Source organism: Camelus dromedarius, chromosome 35 (genome assembly GCF_036321535.1).
Source record: "Camelus dromedarius isolate mCamDro1 chromosome 35, mCamDro1.pat, whole genome shotgun sequence".
Classification (NCBI taxonomy): domain Eukaryota; kingdom Metazoa; phylum Chordata; class Mammalia; order Artiodactyla; family Camelidae; genus Camelus; species Camelus dromedarius.
The window spans coordinates 15567119-15589675 of record NC_087470.1 but is presented as its reverse complement, the minus strand read 5'-3'; the positions used below and the strand labels follow the sequence as shown (position 1 = coordinate 15589675).

The window sequence follows — 22557 nt, the reverse complement described above, 5'->3', positions numbered from 1 at the left end:
CCACCACCCAGAGAGAATGCTCCGGGAACCGGAAGAGCCCCATGGGAAGGGCGTTAGACACCCTAAAACCAGCGCGAAGGGCGGTCCTGCGCTGGTTCATGAATCAGGAAGCAGAAGCCCCAGAGGACACGAGCAGGTCACCTGGGGGATCTGAACAAGGTGTGCGGGCTGGGTCCTTGCATTTACCGGTGCTAACGCCCTCCCTGTCACACACACGGGCGCCGGTCTACACGCATGCATACGGGAGCAGGGAAGGTGCTTCAAAATGGGACTGCCTGCCTAACTGGGAATCGGGCTAAAGGCTCCCTGAGAGGTCTCTGTATTACTGTCACCGCAACTTCCCTACAGGTTTGAAGTTATTTCTTAGTAAAAGGTTAAAACACACGTCTTGTGAAAATAACGAAATGTAAGGTTCCCCCTTCCACCCACCAGGGTCTCGTCCCCCGCAGGCAGACGGCAGAGTCACAGAGGTGGTGGGAGGGGAGGGAGGGAGCCCTTGTCGGGCTGTTTCCGTCACCAGGGGGCCCCCATCCCTTTTGCACCAAGTCCCCATCTTCACCATCCGGGATATTTAGGATCCAAAATGCTCAGGCACCCGGTGGTGCCATCGCAGCTGGGGTGAATGAAAGATCTTAGATGCAAAAGAAGGCACTCAGGTGGGCAGTCCCTTCATGGTTCTTGGGGACAGGGGGCCTCCAGCTGTGCCCCGGACCAGCCAGGACGGAACATTAGCCTCCATGCAAATCCCCGGGCCTGCACCACGCAGCCCGCACGGGGGTCCCCTCCGCGAACGCCCCACCGTTACGTTGGTGTTGGGGTGAGGCTGGGGGAGGAGACACAGCCGGATGGAAAGAACCAAAAACATCCAGAAAGGGGACAGCTTGGGAAGACGGGCAGATTTACTGCAAGTTTACAAAACGGTGACATTTGAGGTGCTGAGAGAGTCTGAAACGGCTAAGAGATTGCAAAGAAGATAGAATTTTCACTCTCAAAATCCCGATTCATCTCCAAATTGCATCTGCTAGGAATGCAGTTTATATCAATAAACTTTCTACTACCCATAACACCGTCTTTTTTTGGAAAGTAAGCTTATCTACCGTCACAGCGAGATTCTATATTTACAAAAATACTGATCACCGCCAGGCGTTAGGAACAGCGATGACTGCGAATTCCCTTAAAAAGCAGAACGTAGTCCCTGACTGGGATCACCGCGTGTTCTGATCTAAAACCCAGGCAACACGCGTGAAACCAGTCGCTTGAGAGGGAGATGCCTGGATTTCCAGCCCGCGGTGCGGGCCGTCTGTCTGTCTGTCTGTCTGTCTGTCTGACAAGGCAGGCCTTCCCAGGTCTGCTCACGTTAGACCACAGATCGGCTGGAAAGAAATGTGAAGTGCAGAGACCAGAGTCGTGCACAAGTCTGCCAAAATCAGGCAAGTGGAAGGTTGTACCCAACACGAGCTCAGGAGGTCCGACATCGAAGAGTTAAGCACCTCAAAGGGACAGTGGACACCTCACCCTCCACCTCCGGCTGCTGGGGTGTCGGACGGGGACCCGTTTCCAGGGCAATATGCAAGCTAACGCCCTCCTGCAAACCTCCCTCCGGTCTGTCCCCTTCTTTGCTCACAGGTGGGCTCAGTAAGTACCTTCTAGAGCATCTGGAAGCTGCAGAAACAGCCAATGAAATGATGGATCGCCCGGGCGCCTGCTCCGTCACAGGGGAGGGTGACCGCAGCCTGTCCAGGGCCAGCGGCACAAGACAGAAGAGATCCACCCCCCGGGTCCCTCTGCTCCTCAGACAGGGGACCGGCCAGGCCCCGGGGTGCTCACGTCCTGCTGGAATGGGGTACCCAGCCCTTACGTGCACACACACACAGTCCTGAACACAGAAATTCCTTAATCAGCAGTTCCAGTGCTGGGACTCCGTCCATCTGTCTGTCTGTCATGTACCTCTCCCCTCCTCCATCCCCCTGCTCGGCTCCATTAAGTGACCAAGGACTTAGCGTTCAAGGATGCTCATTTCAGCTCTGTTTACAGTAAGAAAGAGCCCCAAACTGCCATGATTCTGCAGATTTTTCTATCAAAATAGTTTTTCTTACCCATCCCTGACGTCTTCTGTGTTTTTTTTCCCCCAAATTCAACGTATTTTATCCCACAAACTTCAAATCTTACTTTAAAACTATACTTCTGCTGTGAACAATATAGATTTAGATGAAGGATTTAACAGACAAAATTACGGATTTTCTCTAGTTTCTTAAAAAGTATTTTTGAACACTTTTGTATCTTTTCTATTCAAAAGAGAAAATATAATTTTCTACTGATATAAGTTATAATTTTTTTTTTTGAGGTCTAGTCAGTTTACAATGTTGTGTCGGTTTCCAGCACCGTGCTTCAGTCACACATGCATCTTATCTTGGCTTGCTGCACTGGACTGGGTTTAGGACCGAATTCTCTGGATCCCTTCACTCCCACGGTTCACGGTTTCACAATCTCACACGTCACATCCACTAGTTACGTTCTTAGTATGTACCGGAGTGATTTAACGGAGTAACATTAAAATTAAGATTTTTTTTTTCCCTTCCTTGGAAACTGGTTTTTAAGGAGGTGAGCATTTGATGTGCACAATCTCCCCGGGGGCCCACTTCAAACTCGGCCCCAGCAGCCCCCCGAGAGCTCCTCCCAGGACAGGTGCCTGGCAGCATCCTTTGGGGGCAGTGGCGGCCCTCTGGCCTCGCCAGCCCGGGGCCCGGGCACCGTGTGTGCGCCCAGGTTAGACTCCAGGCAGGACAGGAGAGGGTGCCTGGAGAGGTGGCCCCAGTAGCGGGACAGAGCTGGGTCCCCCCCAGCGCATCGGCCCCAGCCGGGAGAGCCAAGATGTACCCGGGGCTCAAGAGAGATGTCACATGCCGTATTTGCCCTTCATCCAAAACAGGCACATCCTCCCCGACACAGATCAGCTCTGCAGAGCTGCCCGTGTGCTTCCAGCTATAAAACCCCTGAGCAGGAAAGATGCAGTCCCACTCTCTGAAGTCCATACCCCACCCCAAAATTAAAAAAACAAAAAAACCCCTGGAGACCACAGCTGGGGGCTGACCCACCAGCTGGGGAAGCGGCGTGTGGGGAGGACTTCACCGCTGTTCACAGAGTGCACTTACCAAACCCCCCAGGTAGCTGCGCAAAAAGCTCTACCCAAACCAATTAGACAGACCGGATGGGGGCACGGAAACACGAGGCTGCGAGGGGTGCAGGTTTAATTACGAGACCTTCCTGCCGTGGGGTCTTGAGCCGTCAGCGGTACAGACCCCCACGGGAACCCAGCCCGCAGCATCACTGCGGGGCCGTTGGGGAAACACTGCATCGCTCCCTTCCTGTTTGATCCACTCAGGAGCACTTCGCAGCCTGAGGTCTCCCAGATGCAGGGGACCCCACCCCCACCCCCCAGGAGGAAGCTGCGGATCATCACAGCAGAGCATCCATCAGGCCGACGGAAAATCTGCAGAAACTGGTACAGCGAGGTCTCCCTGCATGCCTCCTCGAGGTTCCCCTCTCCATCTGCCCCAGCTGCTCAGTCCCATCCTCATCCTCTGTCCCTGTCTGTCTACGGGTCAGCAGGCCCCTGACCCCTCGCTGCGTGTTTCCTGAAGACAGGAACAGTCTCTTTCCTCGGCACGGCCGAGGGTCAAGATCGGGAAATCCCGTGGACACACCACCACCGGCGGATTTACAGGCCCCATCCCATCCAGCCCATGTCCAACTAGGGTCCGTCTTAGAAAAGGCGGCAGAGGTCCTTTTGGGTTCAGGATCCCTCGGGGACCCCTTCAACTATCTCACCTGCTTGGCCTCTGTCAGCTGGACAGCATCTCCGATTTGGCTGTCCTGTGGTTTTATTTTCTGGGTGTGGGATGTGGAGATGCATGCCCGGGACCCTGCCGGCCATTGTGACTGGGACACTCCCTCGGGGGTCACCCTCCCAGAGCGGGGGCCATGGGAAGGGGGAACTGTGCCGCAGAGCTGACGGGCGCACCCCGGGTATGGTGCCCGACCCCACTCTCATGCCGAGGTCCGCACTGCGATCCATCCGCACAGCCCCACTTTGATCCCTGAGCTGCGTGGAACAGAATGGGGAACCTGACATGCAGGTGGTCCAGAGTCTCCTCTGTGGACACCACAAGGGACACACCTGGAAACAGTCCTGGAACAGCCAGAAACCTGCCAAGGCCGCTGCAAGGCGTCCAGATCCAAGAGGCTGCATGCTCAACCACTGAGACAGGACAGGGCCAGGCAGGCTCTTCTGTGTCCCCCACCACAGCCCTTGTCCCTTGCTGTCCCTGCAGCTGAGCGCCTGGGCAGGGAGGGCCACCCCCGCTGGGGGACAGCAGGCTTCCAAAGCCACTGTGTGCTGCCTTCACGGACAGAGATCCATGACATTGCATCTACTCGGACTGGAAGCGGATGATAAGATACAGAGGGGACTGGAGTAAACTCGGGGCGCGTGGAGACAGCGCCAGTGTCTCTGACTCGGGCTGAGATGCGCCTGGCCTGTGTGAAGTCGGCGCTCAGGGCCGCCCCCGCCCTCCCCGGCTCGGGCTGCAGGGCAAGAGATGCTTTCTGCAAAGGTGCCACCGGTGACCGACACGCTTTCCCATCTGTACCCGAGAAGGGCTTTCTCAACACAACCGAACCCCAAGAATCCCAGGGTCTACAAATGGGGTGCCAGGAAACGGCTGCTCTGATTCACAAGAGTCTCTGTGGTGAGATCACAAGGAGGGAGCCATTTGGGGCGAGGAAAAAAAAAAAAATAAACCGTTATTAGTCATTAGGGTTTGGTTCTCCATCGAGGGCCAAAAATAAATTTACCAGCAGAGGCTCTCCGCTTAGAGCCCTTCCAAATGGGGTCACATCTGTGTTCTTTTTTTCCTAGAAATGCCGAACTTGGCTGCGAGGCATTTGGGGGGGTGGGGGAGGATGTTTACCGAACTCTCTCTGAAGACACCCAAGATGCAACATGCTGCACTTGGTTTCCTCCACTGAGTCTTACTCTCTTCTTTTTTTTTGAAACACTCAAATTGCTTTTTCTTCTTGCTTATTAAGAGACTGAGGTGAGAACCCAAGAAAAGAACAGGAATGCTATGGAGAGATCCAAAATAGATAGACAGCAAGGTCCTACTGTCGGGGAGCTTGGGGACCCATATTCAGTTCCTTGTAACAGCCCATAATGAAAAAGATTATGAAAAGGAACATATACAGGTATATACGTGTAACTGATTCACTGTGCCGGACCCCAGAAATTAACACAACAGTGAAAACGGACAATCCTTCAGTTAAAAACAAAAAATCGATAACCCAGGTCCTGCCGTATAGTACAGAGAATTTATATTCAATATCCTGTAATAAACCATGGGAAAAAGTGTATGCCTACATAAAAGTGAATCACTCTGCTGTACATCGGGAACTGACCCAACATCGTAAATTAACTACCTCAATAAATTTTTCTTTAAAAAAAAGAAAAGCTACGGATGGAGAGAGAAGCAGACTGCAGGCAGGCAGGTGCTGTGTGGGACAGGAAGGAGTGGTCGGGGCTGCAGCCCTGGACTGGGGCGTGGGGGGCCGGCCGGAGCGGGTGTAGACACCGCAGAAAGGCCACGGCCGGCCGCGGGGATGCTGTATTGGAGCTTCTGGTTAGCGTCCTTCATGACTGTGGGAAGGCTTGGACCCAGCTGGGAGCTGACAGGGTGGCCACAGCACGAAATCCTTTCCACCGAGACTGAAAGGTCTGGCAGATCCTTTCCAACCTCTTAATTTCGTAACACTTTGTCTTAAATTGCAGGGACATGACACACGGAGAGACCACAGAATGGAACCAAAGTCCCCTCGTGACTGTACACCGGCTTTGACAAAAGCACAGACATGCAGGTCTGTGCACAGGACAAGCTTCTCCGTGCATGGGATGAGCTGTGGTCTGAACCACGGACACGGGCAGAAATGCGGGTGTGCCATCTCGTGCATTTAAGACACTGCCAGGAACGGTAATCCGGCCAGAAGTTCACCTGCTGGTTCTTCACCTTTTCCTAAAGAAACGGCAAGTCGGGGCACCTGTAAGAATGAGCAGGTTAGGCGCCGGGCGAGGCGGGAGGTTTCCTCTAATGAGGCCACACGTCACCGCGGCCTCGGTCCCTCCCCGAGTGGCCAGGTCTCTGTGCTCTCTCACTGTATGGGCAAAGCCAGAGCTAATGCCAACCAGCAGGCTCGGGTTTGCAAATATTAAGAGATAAACCAACCACGGTTGTTTTAGCATTCATATAATGCAATGAGAGACACAGAAAAGCCAGGAAGACAGACGACCCTGAAACGTGATGTGTGAGCTGGGGCCGGGCAGGGCGGCGCCAAGGTGGGGACGTGGGGACAGCATTGCAGGTGACAGGGTGGAGACAGGATGCCAGATCCAGGGCTGGGCCGTGTTTGAGGGCCCCCCTTCACCGTGTCCACTGTCCACTTTTCCACCACTTTGGAGCTCCTGACGGGACACTGATGACAGCTGCCCCCATCACAGTCTGCCCCCAAGACTGGACGGGCAGTTCGAGGCTGCCCAGCTCTGGTACCCGCGGCACAAAGGGAACGCACAGTCGGGGAGGTGAGAAGTCCGATGGACCAAGATCCATCGCTCGAGTCAGGCAGGAAACCATGAGGGACACCAGTTTCCCCAGCAGCGCCGAGGGCACGCACCCTCCTGGGCGCCAGTCCCAGCGGGCTGGGGGAATCCGAGCGACAGAAGGCAGACGCCGATTTGATGTTCTTGTGGGAAGCGAACGCCCATCCCAAGAAAAACATCAGGCAGGATTCCTGGGTTCCCTGATTCCGCTCACAGCGTCCGACAGCCCAAGGGGGAGGAGGCCAGGCTTCGTGCCAATGGCTGTGAGAGCCAGGGAATATTTCCACGGTCTTATTTTAGGATGGGTAACGCTGTAAACAACCCCAGTGCCCAGGCCACAGACGGCTCGTCTAGACCCTGATCTGAAGCAGAAGGTCACCAGGGAGGCAGACAGCCCAGATGTGCTCGGCCCATGTGACCAGGGCTGAGGCCCGGCCAGCGCTGGCTCCCGGACAGGGACACTCGCCTCACCTCCCGGGTGCTGAAGCTGGGACACCGCCGCCTGCGCCGGGGCGTGAGGTCGGGGCGCCAGCAGCTGCTGGGGAGCTGGCGAGCGGGGAGGAGACACGTGTCCCCACCAAGGGCGCCCACCCCGTGAGGTTACCAGAGAAAGAGGGTTTGCGGCTGATCGAGCCTCGAGGACATCAAAGGCAGAAAAGTCAAGGGAGTGGAGGGGAGTGATGCTTGCAGAGCTGCTTGTTGGAGACAAAGAATGCAAGGTCCCAGGAAGGGCCGAGTTTTGTGGCTAAAATCAGAGGTGCCAGATCTGGATGTCAGGTCCCCCTCCCCCCAGGTCCCCGGCCCCTGGCTCACATCTCAGCTCCACTTCTCATACCGGGTTCCCTCCTCCCAGCTCCAACACCTACACCAGGCCCCCCAGCCTCACACACACACTGGGTTCCCCCACCAGGTACCCCCGGCCCCACCGCTCACTCTGGTCACATCCTGGCTCCGCCACTCACACTGGGTCACGTCCCAGCTTCACCGCCTACAGCTGGACCTCAGTTTCCCAAATGCAGAACAGACGTAACGTTTGCAGCTAACTCTCAGGTTTGTTTGGCGGAGTAAATGCACTCATATAAATATGACAGACACACAGACCACTCAGAACAGCATCTGGCACACAGGTCACTCAGTGAACGTGAGATGCTCTGCCGTCACCTCTGTCGGGCAGGGCATCGCTGACTCTCCCCCGAAGCCTGCAGCCCACCCGCGCCCAGGCCCTGCCAACCAGGAGTCACAGAGCTGCCAGCCCGCTCCTCTGACAAGGTGGCTCCTGGTGATCGGACCTCCGACAACTCACTGAAACTCTGCCTCAGTGTCCCCCGCCCCCCGGGGTCGGGGAGAGCAGCTGTATTATGGACACCTGGGTCTTGCTTCACAATAGAAGGTGGCTGTCACCTTTGGGGTTAAGTGAAAACTCCTATCCCCTGAGGAGATGAGGTTCAAAGTCAGGAATGTTACAAGGACGCTCCTCCAAGCCTCCTCTGGTCCAGGTGCTCAGGGAAGCCCGGTGTTCATGGCCCCGTTTATCCAGATGAAGATGCCGGGCTCACATTTTTTCAGAGAACTAAAATTCATCTTTAGGCACCAAATGATTTGCATTATTACTTTTTAACCATTTTTATGAGACTCTTTCTATAACATATAAACAGCCTGTAACGCCCCTGATCTAGGCGGGATTTGGGCGAATACGTTAAGAGTCTCACAAAGCAACAAGTACAGAAGAAACAGGGAAAAAAAAAAACAAACCCACTGGGCCCCCCAGCCTCCCACAGGTGGCATCAACACGTCCACACCCCAGCAGCCGGGTGCACAAACTCGGGCCCGGGGGCTCACCTGCTTGGCGACGTCCTGGCGGGGAGGTAAGGAGCCGGGCGCGAGCACAGGGGGGCTCTCCGGGCCGCAGAGCTCGGGGAAGGGGTTGGGGATGGCGGGCAGGGACGAGGTCCTGAACTGCTGGTCCTCCTCCTGCAGGCGCCTGGGAGGGCAGAGACAAGGGCTCATTAAAGGCTGATGCGCTCAGGGTCCGGCAGCCCCGCTTCTGGGAAAATGAATGAAAATGAACGAAAAAACTGAAGGAGAGACTCCAAGAGATGTTTGCACACCCGTGTTCACCCTGCGCTGCTCCAAACACTCAGAAGGTGAAGCAGCCAAGTGACCACGGCTTCCCTCCTCCCAGGTCCACCTCCCACACCGGGCCCCCCAGCCTCACACACACACACCGGGTTCCGTGAGCCTCCACGGAGAGATACCACATTCTCCCACATGTGGTATCAACACGCAATGGGCTACACTCAGCCTGAACGAACCCTGCAGGGGACCACTTCATTGAGGCCCCCGGATGTGTCACATTCCTGGGGACAGGAAGGGGATGGAGGTTGCTGACTGGGGACCGGGCAGTTGGGGTTTAAGGGCTGCAGGGTTTCAATTCTGCAAGATGAGAGAGTCCGGGATTTGGTTGCATGACAATGTGAATGTTGTCAGTGCTAAGCAAGTGAACACTCAACATGGCCGAGACGGTCAATTTAATGCTGAGTGTACTTTACTACAACTAAAAAAACAATCTTAAAAAACCCCAAAAAACCCCTGACATTCTCAGACCCAAAGGGTATATAGATTTCCAACTTCACAGGACACCCAGGGGACAGGTGGTGGCTCACGCCACAAGTGCCACTGAGGGCGTGATGTGGCCTCGGCACCCCCTTCCAAGAGCTTCCTCAGTTTTGTTCAGTGAACCCCTGAAGTGGTTTTGTGCGTCAAAAGCATTTTGCACAACAACAACTATTTTTCAGTGACCCTGCAATGAACACTCGTCTCACCCAGTGAAAATGTTCGAAGAGGCTGTCCTCATCTGAATAGTGAGACGAACGCTTATGTGCACGCAAAGGACGTCGATGTGGAATTACTCGGAGATAAACGCTTCCTGGAGCCAGCGTCTGGGCACCTCTGAAATGGCCCCCTGCACCCCGCTCACGTCCCTGAGAGCCACGTCTGAACTTGCATCAGACCGTCCCCTCTCTGGCACGTCTCCAGGGCCGCCTCCTACCTCCTTCCCAGCATCAAACCTCACTGGTCATGCAAGAGGCCAGGCACACAGGATGATGGATCAGATACAGTTACGAAAACAGCAGAAAAACGAAAAAAGCAAACAATGATGTAGAGTGCTCTGTTTCCTCTCCCCGGGGTCCTGCCCACGTGTCCAGGCTCTCCTGGGAGGGGAGCCCCTCCGGCCACCCTGGACATCACTGCCCTGGGCACAGACGCCCCGAGCTGCAGGAGTTTGGCCCCTGACCTCGCTCCGCATCCCCAGCCCTGCTCCTAACGCACCCTTCCCGAACCCCTCATGTAGCCTGCGTCTTCATACTTTGGGGACTAAATCAACGATCCACTGGCTTTCTTGGGAGGTTTGCCCCTAAAGCCACAGCAGCTGCGATTCGCCAGACAACGTGCCGGAGAGCTTGCTTTTGATGCAAACAAATCCCACCCCTTCAGTAACAGCTTCCTGGTGGCCTCCAAGGGGGTCCCTTGTCACACTCAGAGCGCCAGGGCGGGAGACGCAGCCACGCTCCGCTCTCAGGACCTCCCAGCCCAAAGCTACCGCGCACCCGGGACCCACGAAGGATGAATTTTCCTTTGCTCCGAATCACAGCACCCGAAGCTGGCTTTCTGACATCCTGCCTGTCCACGGAAGCTTCTCTCTTTAGTACGTTGTCTTGAGCCTTTTTAAAAAAAGTCCTGCGCTAAGTCACAGAGGCCAGACACAGAAGGCCACCTGTCACCCGATTCCATTTGTAGGACGCGTCCAGCTTAGATACACCCACAGCTCGGAGGGCAGATGGCTGGCGGCCGGGGCCGTGGGGAGGGGGAGCCTGCTGAGTGGGCAGGGTGCCTCGGCCGTGATGGAGATGCTCTGGGCCCAGATGGAGGGCGTGTCCGGAGGGCGCCCAAAGCCCTGGAACACGCCCTTTACAGGGATTCAGTTTATGCTGCATGAATGTCACCTCAACAAGGTATTTTAAAAACGGAGGAAAAAAGTCACGTGTTCACACGTATCACCCAAAGCAAAGCTAAGGGACATGAGACAAAGCTGAACACAGTCCCGACTGAGAGGCTGGCAGTCAAAGCTCACATCGGTCCGTCCACACTCAGAGATGTGGGGAGCGGAGCTGAGGGGCGGGGGGCGGGGTCAGGGACAAGGTCCGTCCAGGTGACAACACGACCGCTGCCCTTCCCTTCACTGCGGCGCCCCCACCTCCTTCAGCACCATAGCCTCCTCCAGGAAGCCCTCTCACTGCTTCCACCGTCTGCTCTGCTCCTGCCCCGTCTAACTCCCTTCAGATGTGTGACAAGCTCTGGGGCGTCCTCTCCAGGACAGCCCCTGCTCCTTGGGCCCCTGACCTGGGTCTGTATCTGGGCTCCCCACTCACCAGGTGTGGGCCAAGGCACCTCCTCCTGAGAACTGAGGGTCACCACACCACCCACCTTGTATGGCTGCAATGACCGTCACATCGGCCAATATATGAGGACTCAACAGAGACTTACACAAAGGAAGTGCTCAGTACACGTGGGAGGTGTTCAGCACACATGGGAGGTGCTCAGCACACATAGGAAGTGCCCTGCACATATGGGAGGTGATTGATGGGAGGTAACTGACATACACGGGACGTGCTTGGCACACATACAAAGTGGTCAGCACACACAGAAAGTGATCAACACACATGGAAGGTGCTCAGCACACACAGGAAGTGCCCTGCACACGTGGGAGGTGCTTAGCACACACAGGAAGTGCCCTGCACATATGGGAGGTGACTGATGGGAGGTAATTGACATACATGGGACATGCTCGGCACACACAGAAAGTGATCAGCACACACAGGAAGTGATCAGCACACATGGGAGGTGCTCAGCACACACAAGAAGTGCCCTGCACACATGGGAGGTGGCTGACCTACATGGGACGTACTTGGCACACACAGGAAGTGATCAGCACACATGGGAGGTGCTCAGCACACATAGAAAGTGCTCAGCACACAAGGCAGTGATCAGTATGCACAGAAGGTGCTCTGCACACACAGAAAGTGCTCAGCACACACAGAAAGTGCTCAGCAGACCTGACAGAGGCCCAAGACGTATTGCACTGTACATACTCCAGCCAGAGAACCCCGGAAGGTGGCAGATGTCAAGCTCTCAACCATCCTCACCTGAACCCACCAGAGCCCATGCAGACCTGGGAGAGGCACGGACAGTTTCTCAGCTGAGCTTCACAAACATCTCCACCCAAAGGTCTCTGATGCCACCATCACCCTCTTCACAAGCACTGCCAGCTAACTTCTCTGCCTACCCGCACCCCGGGCAGAGAGGTGCCCTGGACACTGTCCCCACAATCCCCCAATCCACGTGCCAACAAATCTATCATCTCCGCTTTAAAATCCCAGGTCAGGATGCCGCTGCTCTGGGCTGGGCCCTGAAGCAGCTTCCAAATCCCACTGCCCCCTGACCCCAAGATGCCAGAGCTACTCACCAAAACCCAAATCCAACCCCCCAAGCCTGTTCAAATCCCTTCCCGGTCTCTCCCGTCGGAAGGGCTCCAGGACGTGGCCCCAGCCTGTCACGCTCTATGCTCTAACTGCCTCTGCGGAGGGACGACGGATGCACAAAAAATGTGCGTCTGTAATAAGCACCCCCTGGACCAGTTTAAAGATAAGGACGCAGAGGGACCACCTCCAGTCTGCCGTAAACATGTCCACCCCTTCCACACGCCTACTCCTACCCTCTTCATGTATTATTATTATTTTTAAATTATTCTTGGTTGTTTTTTGAGGGGGGGAGGTTTATTTTTTTATTTTTTTAGAGAAGGTTCTGGGGATTGAACCCAGGACCTCCTGCATGCTGAGCATGTGCTCTGCCATTTGAGTTATACCCCCCGTATTGTTATTATTATTATTTGTGTGTGTGTGTGATCAGAACACTCCACGTACGAGCTGGCCCCTCGGCAAACTGTTCAGCACACGACACAGCACCAGTGATGGGCCCAGGACCTGCCCACCTTGTAAAACAGAAACTCTGCACCCTCTGACCCGCCCTGCCCATCCCCCTCCCCCAGACCCTGGCAACCACACTCCACTCTCTGCGTCCACGCATTTGGCTGTTTCAGGCTCCTCAGGGACGTGGAGCCATGTGGTACTTGTCCTCCTCTGTTGGTCTGATTTACTGAGCACACTGTCCATGGGGTCCCAGGATGGATGAAGGGATGGATAAAATGTACACACATATGACAGAATATTATTCTGACACAAAAAAGGAAGAGGGTCCTGCCCATTTCAACAACAGGGATCATGTCTTTGGCTCATGAAACCTCTTCTCCCATCCCTCAGCTCCTACTCACCCTTCGGCACCCAATTCAGAGAGCCGCCACCTCCAGGGAGCCCTCCACCCCTTCCCAGAGGCCTCCCACAGCCCCAGCATTTCCACAGAGGCTGTGTGTCCTCCACTTTATGCCCTGGGAATGTGACCACACGTCTGAGGCTGCCTGTTTCTGATCAGTCCCAGGTCCCCAGGCCCCACTCTGGGCAGCTGCCTGCCCAGCCCTGCTCTCATTTTTTCCAGAACATTCTCCTCTGCACATCCCACCAACTTGGCCCAGAGCAGGTGCTCATAAAAGTGACCTGAATCAAACCAGCTACCAGGTCCATCCTATGGCCGCTGTGCTGGACAGAGAAAAGGACTGGGTCTGGGGATGGAGAGTGGTGCTGGGACCCCGAAGCGCTCCATGCTCCGGGAGGGGGTGCCCCAGGGCCCACCTGGCGGCGAGGATGTGCACGGGCTGGGAACGCTGCACCTTCTGCCGCGGGGACAGCTGCGGCTGGTTGGACCTGGCTGCGGAGGGCGGCGGCGGCCCACGGGCGTGCTGGCCGTTCTGCAGAAGAGGCGTCGTCTCCGACTGCATGCCACACGCCGAGCACAGACTCTCCAGGGACAGGCTCATGTCATTCACGAGGGCCTCCAGGTCCACGTCATCCTCTGCACATCAGAAGGCAGGAAAGGAGAAGAAAAGAAAAAAAAAGAAACCTTAGCAGCAATGAGGTCACAGAGCTGGAACCCTGCCCCAACCTCAGCTGGCGGATCACAGGTGCACAATGAGCCCTGAGTGGGGCCGATCAGGGCTGCTCCCTTCCCTGAGGTTCCAGAAGACAAGCATCCAATGGGAACGGAACAGCATCGGACACCGAGAGCAGCCTGGCCTGCTAAGGCCACCAGGTGGACGGGCTCCCTGGGCGGCCACTGATGGAACATGCAGCCCCCGGCTGCCCCTCCTCCGCCCGCGACTGGCCCGAGGCTCCGAAGGGTCATTTTACACATCAGCTTGGCCGGAACACAGTACCCAGAGTCAGTCCATCTTCATTCCAGATGTTTCTGTGAAAATGTTTTTTTTTCTCTATTTAAATCGTGCATGCTAAACTGAGCACGCGCTCTACCACTGAGCGATTTCCCTCCCGTCTTTTTTAGCTGAGGGTAACATTTAAACCAGCAGACTGTGAGCGAGGGGAGCTGAAGGCCTTGAGAGAAGACCCAGGATCCCCGAGGAAGAGGGGATTCGGCCTGCAAACTCCAACTGCGGCCCCTGCTGCGTCTCCAGCCGGCCACCTGTCCTGCGGACAGCGGATGTGCGAGCCAGCGCCTTGAAGTCACCACCCCCACGTACAGACACATGCACAGCCTGCCTGTTCCGTTTCTGGTGGTCGGTCACTTTTTAACAACATGGCAAATACAACCTAGGCTGCGTTGGTCACAAGTCACGCAATCACAGTCCCCAGCAGCCTAAGTGATGCGCATGGAACAAACAAGGGGCTTAGAGCTCACTCTACCCGAGGGGACCAGCCCCTATTGGGCAGGAAGGGAGAGTAGAGGACACCTGCTGCCCCGCCCAGGACCCCAGCCCCTGGCTCCCCGCCCCTGCCCTGTCCCAACACCATCCTGGCCACGCCCCTGTCCAGCCACGCCCCACACTATCCCCGCCCATGTCCCTGGCCATGCCCCTCCCTGTCCCCCCCCACCACACCCATGACCCACCCCAGCCCCACCCCCGTCCCAACCCCGCCCCTGGCCACACCCCCTAAGCCGTCCCCTGTCCCTGACCAAGCCCCACCATATCCGCGCTGAGCCACGCCCACACACAGGCCACACCCACCCTGTCCCAGCCCATGTCCCGTCCCATCCCAGCCCCGCCCCCGCCACGCAGTCCCTGGTCCAGTGTCTCCCTCCCTCCGTGCCCGCAGCTCTCACTCGGGCTCACAGTGGTCCCCAGCCCAGTGCAGACATTCAGTCAACGTTATTTATTAGCTCTATTTCCCTCACTCCTCAGAAGACAGCAGAGTGGTGACAATTAACCCGGTTTAACAGCTGAGGAAATCCGTCTAGGGGACCCGACTCACTCGCCCCAGATCACACAAGCGGTAAGTAGGGAACCCCGAGTCTGAAAACAGGCTTTCCTGCTACCAAGGTGGCCTCAGCAGGTGTGCACGCGATGAAGGAGCTCACGGATCTTTCCAGAGCACCCTGACCCCCCTGCCTCTCCCGCTCCCCCGACAAAAATCTCTGATGCCTCTGCGTCAGCCTCCCCGCCTCCCCAGGCACAAGGAGACAGAACATGAGGGAGGACGGCGGGGTGGCCGCGGTGGGGGCCGGGGCCTCTGGTCAGGCGGGTGGGGTGGAGTTGCAGGCAGGGCAGACTGGGGGAAGCAGGGAGACCACTGACCAGCACCTCCTCCAAGGCTCCACGGCCCTCCAGGCAGCGGTGCCCAGAAGAGGGGCCTCGGGTCCAGAGGGCCTGGCCTGGGTGACGGACGCTACCAGCAGCAGGCAGGGCCCGAGGAGGGCAGACACCCGGATGGACGGGAGGCTTCTGAAAAAGCAGCGATGAGAGGCCGAGGCAGGGTGGACAGGGCTGGGGAAGAACCCGGGACAGGAGGAGGGTGCCGGCGAGTCTGGGAGGCCTGCAGACAGACCCCGGCCCCCAGGTGAGGCAGGGCCGGGGAGGCGGGGGCAGGGCCCCAGTGGGGAGAAGGGAGAAGAAAAATGTTGCTGCAGCTCAGGATCTAAGTCAGCAAATATTAATCCTGTGGCCAGATATTAAAAGGACAAGGTGCTGAATCAAGCAGTAAGAATTACCATGAAATGAATAATTAATATGTCATAAGGGAGAACGCGGGAGTCCGCAGGCAGGGCCGCGGCCCAGAGCTCAGGAGGCAGGGGTCGGGGGCAGAACATCTGGACTCCCGCAGGGCCGGTCCCCTGGTCCCCGCAGGGCCGCTGGCCTCAGACAGGTCCTCCCCTGTCTAAACGGCACAAGAGAAGAGTCGTGGACAGTCGCTGCCAGAAGAGACCAGGAGACTTCTGTGTACTGGCTGAGACCTCAGGCCTTCACCTAATGAGGAAGAGTTTAAGCTGTGCCGGTGCTCACAGCCCTGGAGCGTCAGGGAAGTTCTAGAATGTGTCCCTCATGAACACCACTCATCTCCTTTACGTGGCTGATACGGAATGGTCGCTTAACTTAAACTCAGGGAGACAACAAAGGACATTGGCGTCCTTCCTCGCCTGGTAACGACTCGGTGCATTTCCATCTTAACAGACCGCTCAAGAATCAAATGGGTGAAACAGCAGGTCCACTGGCACTACTGAGCTGGCCTTGGTGTGGACAGGTGGCCTTGGTGTGGACAGGTGGCCTTGGCCATGGATAGGCAGCCTTGGGCAGGCGGCCTTGTTATAGACAAGTGACCTTGGCTGTGGACAGGCAGTCTTGGCCGTGGACAGGTGGCCTTGGCCGTGGACCGGTGGCCTCAGCTGTGGACAGGTGGCCTTGGCCGTGGACCGGTGGCCTTGTCTCCTGTGCATTTCTTTCTGCTCCTCTCCATCACCCGGGTCCTCCCTGGGTCACCCCTCTCTGCGGTCAGGCCACGCTGCTTTTAGGAACACAAAGTAATTCTGACACCACTCAAAGCAAACAGAAAGGTCAACTGGACGTGAAGCCGCAAAGGCAGAAGTCTCAGCGCGACCCACGTCGTCACCGAGCGTTAACTCCCCTCGGAGGTGGGTTAGCGATTAACCTGCTTTCAACTTTAAATACGTTTAACTGTGAATCTGTTAAAAGCCAGGCACTTCTGACAGCACTCACTTAGGGGGCTGTAATTTTCACGAATCAAATCCAGCCGCTGGCTTGGCATGTTCCGTCCACAGCCCTTAGAGCAAAAAGAAAACAGCTTAAAAGGATTTAAAATACTCTGTTCCAGGGCAACCTTGACCATTTCCTGGGAGCGGGGAGGGGGTTCGGTGAGCATTGTAGCTGTTCAGATCATGGAATCACTCAGAGATGTCTGATTTTACTTGAACCATGTCAAGTTCTAATAAAGACCGACATTTACATCTTCCAAACTGAGGTTTTAAAGGATTGATTCTAACCATTCAAAAATCACTGCACGCATTCTTGGAAATATTCCGTGAGCGAGTGCATCTCAGAGGGAGACTCCCTGTGTCCTCTGTGCACGTGTGGCGGCTGCACGGATCCCTGGGGTTGCCCCTCACCCGCATGTGGTAGCCCTTCTGCAGGGACCAGTGAGTGGCGGAAGCCGACGGCCAGGACGTTAGCAGAGAGGACGCTTCTGGGAATGCACGTTCCGGTTAAGTGCCTCCTACACGGCCTGACCTGTTCCTAGTGAATCGCAGAGAGTCACACCTTTTACCATTAAGCTTGAAAAAAAGTACTAGAAATGATACGTTGTCAGGTTAATTTTAGTGCATGGTAGTATCTCACGTAGGTTTTCCCTTAAGCAGTTTGATTTTCTGTCTTTGTCAAGTGGATTTATGATTCATTCCACATTTGTTAAAGGGTCTTTTTTCTGAATCATACTCTGCTGTGGAAGATAGTTTTAAGAATCACAAATGCCATGTTGGTTTTAAAATCTTAACGTAGTTGTACACGTTCTAAAAAAGAGCAGGGCCAGCAGCCAACCACCCCCCACCTCCACCCAACTACTAAATTTCCCAATTCCCGTTACATTTCTTACATTGAGTGTGTTCAGCTTGCGATGCCTTATTTTACGGAACTTTGGGAGTTCTAGTGATGATGTCATTTTAGGAAGGTACGGTTTATCATTCCGACTTGGGTTTAAATCGGGAGGGTTTAAAAAAGTTTAATTATAAAGCTTTATGGAGGGAGAATATAGATCAGGGGCAGAGCATGTGCTTAGCAGGCGTGAGGTCCTGGGTTCCATCCCCAGTCCCGCCTCTAAAAATAAATAACCTTAGTTACCCCACCCCCACACACCAAAGTAAAATAATACAATAAGAAGTAAAAAGCATAAAGCTGTTTTTAAAAATTAAAAAAAAAGAAACGTTAAGTTAAAAATAAAGCTAAATATTAAAATAACCTCCAAGAACCTTACGAAGCGGTGCCAACTTCAAAGGGGTGGCGGGGTAGGGAGGTTAAGTACCTCTTCACTGCTAACTTGAGGCCAAAATATTTCCCCTGAGACTGTCCCTCTGAAAGGAGTAAGACACTGGAAGGGAAACGGGCATTGATTTTATACATAAACTTTCAGTCCACACAGATCTCTAAGGTTCTATTTACGGGACAAATATTTATGGGTCAAACAACACAGCCGTCGATCAAGTTATTAACAGCCACATTCCTTCCTGAAATAGCCCAAACCAAAACCCGGGGCTCTGATTTTGTCCCCAACATCCGAGTAGATCCTCGGATCTCAAACTCACAACTGTATCTTGTCCCACTGCCATGCGCCAACGGCGGCAGGCGGAGTCCTAGAACGGAGACAGATTCAGGGAAACACGTCCATGTTGGGATTAATGAAGGATTCCGGTGAAGGGCTTCTAGAAACCCAGCCAGGAGGAGGCCAGGTGCTCACCAGCCAGACCGCAGGTGCGGGGGAACTCTCAGGGAGCAGGTGCCTGCGGCCCGACCCCGCTGATTCCCTGGTCCACAGCACCATCTAGCGTCGCCTTCCATCCGCCACTGAAGACGCCGGTCCTGCATTACTAGATTATTCCGGTACCTTGAAGGGATGCTTCTGCCCCATGGGAGCAGGATACCTCAACTCTGTCCTTCATTCCCGACCCACGGAGCACCTGCTCACAGGCAGTGACTTCCCCGTCTCCTCCCACTGTCACCCTCGGGGGGTAAGGGACAAGGTCGGGCAGGGTGGCCGGCTTGCTTACTGTGACCGACAGAACCCCAGAGGGTGGCAAAGTCCAAAGAGGAGAAAAAAATTGTGAGGCCGGGATAAAAACAGATGCATCCGTGTTCGTCTTCCTCCGTGGTCCCCGGCACACAGCGCCTAAAATCCTCGTAATTTCTACGTGATAAGAGTACAGAGGGCATCTCTGCTATAACATTGTCTTTCTTTCTTTCTTTGGTAGTTTTTGAAAAAGCTCCAGAGCTCGGGTAAAAGCTGAAAAGAAGTGTCTTTTGTTATTCATAGCAAGCCTTTTTCAATCCTTTGAGTCTGTGCTAATCAGGTGACTCCTGGGAGGCCCCCAGGTAACCACCTGATGGGGGCAGGTGGCCAGGGAAACCAGCTGCATGTGGTTAGACGGGTGGGGCCGTCAGCCCTGCCCCCGACCTGCAGGGAGGAGAGAGGGGCTCGAGCTGGCCTTAACTGCCAACAGCCAAGGATTTCCTTAACCTACGCATGCGATGAAGCCTCCAAAAAAACCCCAAAGACGTGGCCGGAGAGCTTCCCGGCTGGTGAGCAGGGGCAGATGCGGGGAGGGCGGTGACCCCAGGGGGCAGGGACCTTCACACACACCGCCCTTTGCCCCTGTTCATCGGGCCCTGCCTGGGTTGGACCCTCCGTAGCAAACTCGTCACCGAGTTAGCAGACCATCAGCTCTGCGGGTTGCTCTAAAAAAATCATCAAACCAGTTACGTGGCGCCAGAACTGAATGGCAGGACCCCCAGCCGGTGTGGGAGAATCACCTGGAGTGGGAAAGCACCCCGGTGAGAGCAGGAAAGAAAAAGGTCGTTTTTCTTGGCAGCACCGTCCGAACCTGGAAGTTCCCAGGCGGGAGTGCAAAGGCCAAAAATGTCACACATTTCCACCTGGCCGAGCACTGTCACAGGTCCAGCCCGCAGAAGCACTTCAAACCGAAACCGTGTTCCCTGGGCAAGCTATTTTTGGTGACCCACAAGCTCACATGAATTTAATTTTTGCTGCGTAGCGTTGCTGGGACATAAGCGAGCAGAGGAAGGAACATCAGGTGTCACCCCGTTGAGAGTATTCGGCCCTGTTGACTCATGATATTTAAAGATACTCAGCAAATAGAAGAGCCGACCTGTTGACCACAACTCCAAATAAAAACACGAATGCAGCTCCCAAATTCCGTCACTTAAAAACAAATTTTTTTTTTTTAAAGGAACCAATGCTCCCTTTCAGTGGTAAGGACGAGCAGGCAGGAGTGAAACCCCGTTTAGAGTTAGTCTGGCCACCAGGTACTAGGAATACACACAGGGCATTGGAGCGATTCGCAACTCCTGGTTGTTTCTGTGTTTTTACAAGAGAAACTTGCGACATCCTCTCGTCTCTCCCCCCTACAGACAACAGGAACCACACACTCAGTGTGTGTTCATTGAGAAACACACTGTCAACACACTGATTAATTCAATAACCTGTAAGAATCTGTGGGCGGGTTTTTTTTCCACTAAGACCATAGACTTTTGAAAAAGCCCTGCCCTCCCTTTGGGGGGAGTTGTGGGGCCCCTCACCTCCCCACCCGCTCCCAGGACCCACTGGCCATCACCCAGCGCACGGTCGGGGTCCGCCGGCCACATGAAACGGGACAAAAATCCACGCGCATCCTGGGACCAGTACAGCCAGATGGAGGGCAAGTTAACACAGTCCTCTCGGCTCTGCTGACGCCAGGACAACGGGCTCCTCGCTCTGCATCACCGATTATTTTTCTTGCAAAGCCTTTCCTTTCGCTAATCCAAAAGCAGGACTGCGCACGGCGGCCTCAGTCCTGTGTCCAGTTCCTTGGGAGCTCTGGCATTTTCTTCTATTATTTTCGAACTCCATCCGGACCCGAGAGCACCCCACGGTCAGCGGCAGAGCCAGGATCCTGCCAGGCAGCTCTGTCGGCCCAAAGCACTGGGATCCGGGATCCCCTGCTTCCACGAAGTCTGGAACCTGCTTTCCTTCAACCCTCGTCGACGTCCACGCGGTCTGTGGATCTAAGCACCACCCCTTACGGTGACTTAAGTGTCTACAGCTTCTAGAACCACTTTGCTGTACGTGGGGAATTAATACAATACTGCACACCAACTCTATTTCAATTGAAAAAAAAAAAAAAGAGTTCTGACTTCTAGAACAACTGAGAAGTGATTTAGAATCAAACCCTTGTCTACCACCATGAGAAAGGCCGCAGGTGACTGTTCACCGGTTGGTGACTGTGCCGGGGGCCGGGGACAGAAGGGTGGAGAGGACTGGCCGGTCCTAGGAGCCTCTAACTCCCCTACGCCAGGGAGCCTGGGCTCCAGCCCTGCCCGGGGCTACGGATTCAGACCTCCTTTTGCTCCTGACTTCTGAGGGGTGATGCCCAGACCCCTTCAGCTTTGATTCCCTGAATGCACGAGTGGGTGGAGACGAATCAACTATCCCAGGAACGCATGGCTAAAATCCCATCTCATCCAGGAGAACCTGAAACCGGAAACCCCGGAGTTACTGACTGAACCCCAGGTTTATGGTCCCCATCCTCCGCCTGCACGCGGCCCGCCACACAGCAGTACAGCGCCTGTCTGCGCAGTGGAGCGGAGCCAGGTCCACGGGGCTCTCTCGACCCCTGACAGCACACACTGGACACACGTGGTGCGGGTCCTCTGTGCCAGAGATGAGGGTTTGTGATACCCTGGGAAATCATCCCGCACCGGCCTCCTGTCCCCGCACCCAGGAGAGTGCAGTGCGGTCCCGAGTGAGGCAGGAAGGCACCTAGGGTCTGCGAGCTCTCACGGTGGCCCCCAACCCCCAGACGAAGCAACACACATTTAATAACGGAAAGGACTCTTCCAGATTAGCAGGTGCAAACGCCACATCTGACCATTAGGGAAAGTGAGGTCCACAGCAGCAGAGACGCAGCGTGCCACACAGTGACCTGGTGGCCTGGCCGAGCCGAGGGCCTGACATCTGAGCTGTGTGTCCAAGGGCAAGGCGGGAGCCACCAGGAGCAGCCCTGCCTGTGCGCTCGCCACGGGCCCCTACGTTTGACATCGCTGATACGTGTACCCCTCCAGATCAAAAGTGTAATGGCAGCTCTTAATCGCTTCTCGATGCCTCAGCCCCAGGAGGGCCCGTCCTGGACGGGAAGGGGACGCCGCCCAGGGCAGGGCCGCCGGGGTGACTCCAGCTAAAGACAGCAGAGCCCCTTCCCGCCACATGACCCGGACGCTGCTCGGACACATTCCGGACCCACCAGCTGGGAGCCAGGGAGCTCCCCAGCCCAGCACCCGACCAGCCTGGCCGTTTCGGACTCACAATCAAATACACTCAGTGGCAACATTCAGGGCAGTGGTTTTTTAATTTAATCTAATTTTTTATTGACGTGTAGCTGATTCGCAACGTGTCAGGTGCACAGCAAAGCGATTCTGTGACACGTCTACATACACATCTATTTCCTTTCCAGATTCTTCTCTATTATTTGTTATTAAGAGAAAGCGATTATAGTTCCCTGCGCTGTCCAGGAGGTCCTGAGGGTGGCGGTTTTTAAACATTTTGGGGGGTCAGAGTCCCCTTTTATAACTGGTTTTCCTCCCCCCATTTCAGTTCACACTTTGAAAATTTTCAGTAGGGCACAGAACATTCCGTTAAATCAGAAATGGAGAATTTACACTTGAAAACAGATCTGAA

The 22557-nt window shown here is 55.2% G+C and overlaps 1 protein-coding gene across 6 annotated transcripts in view; it reads right to left on the bottom strand.

Moving 5' to 3' along the window:
* GRB10 (growth factor receptor bound protein 10) overlaps positions 1–22557 on the bottom strand; it is a 116705-nt gene that overhangs the window by 39758 nt on the left and 54390 nt on the right. For all 6 annotated transcript variants that reach the window (XM_064482346.1, XM_064482345.1, XM_031444999.2 and 3 more), the window contains 2 exons: positions 13450–13669; positions 8486–8627 (listed from right to left, as the gene is read on the bottom strand). In XM_064482346.1, the coding sequence (XP_064338416.1) occupies positions 8486–8627; positions 13450–13634 (327 nt within the window). In that variant the 5' untranslated portion in view covers positions 13635–13669. The remainder of the gene's footprint in view (positions 1–8485; positions 8628–13449; positions 13670–22557) is intronic.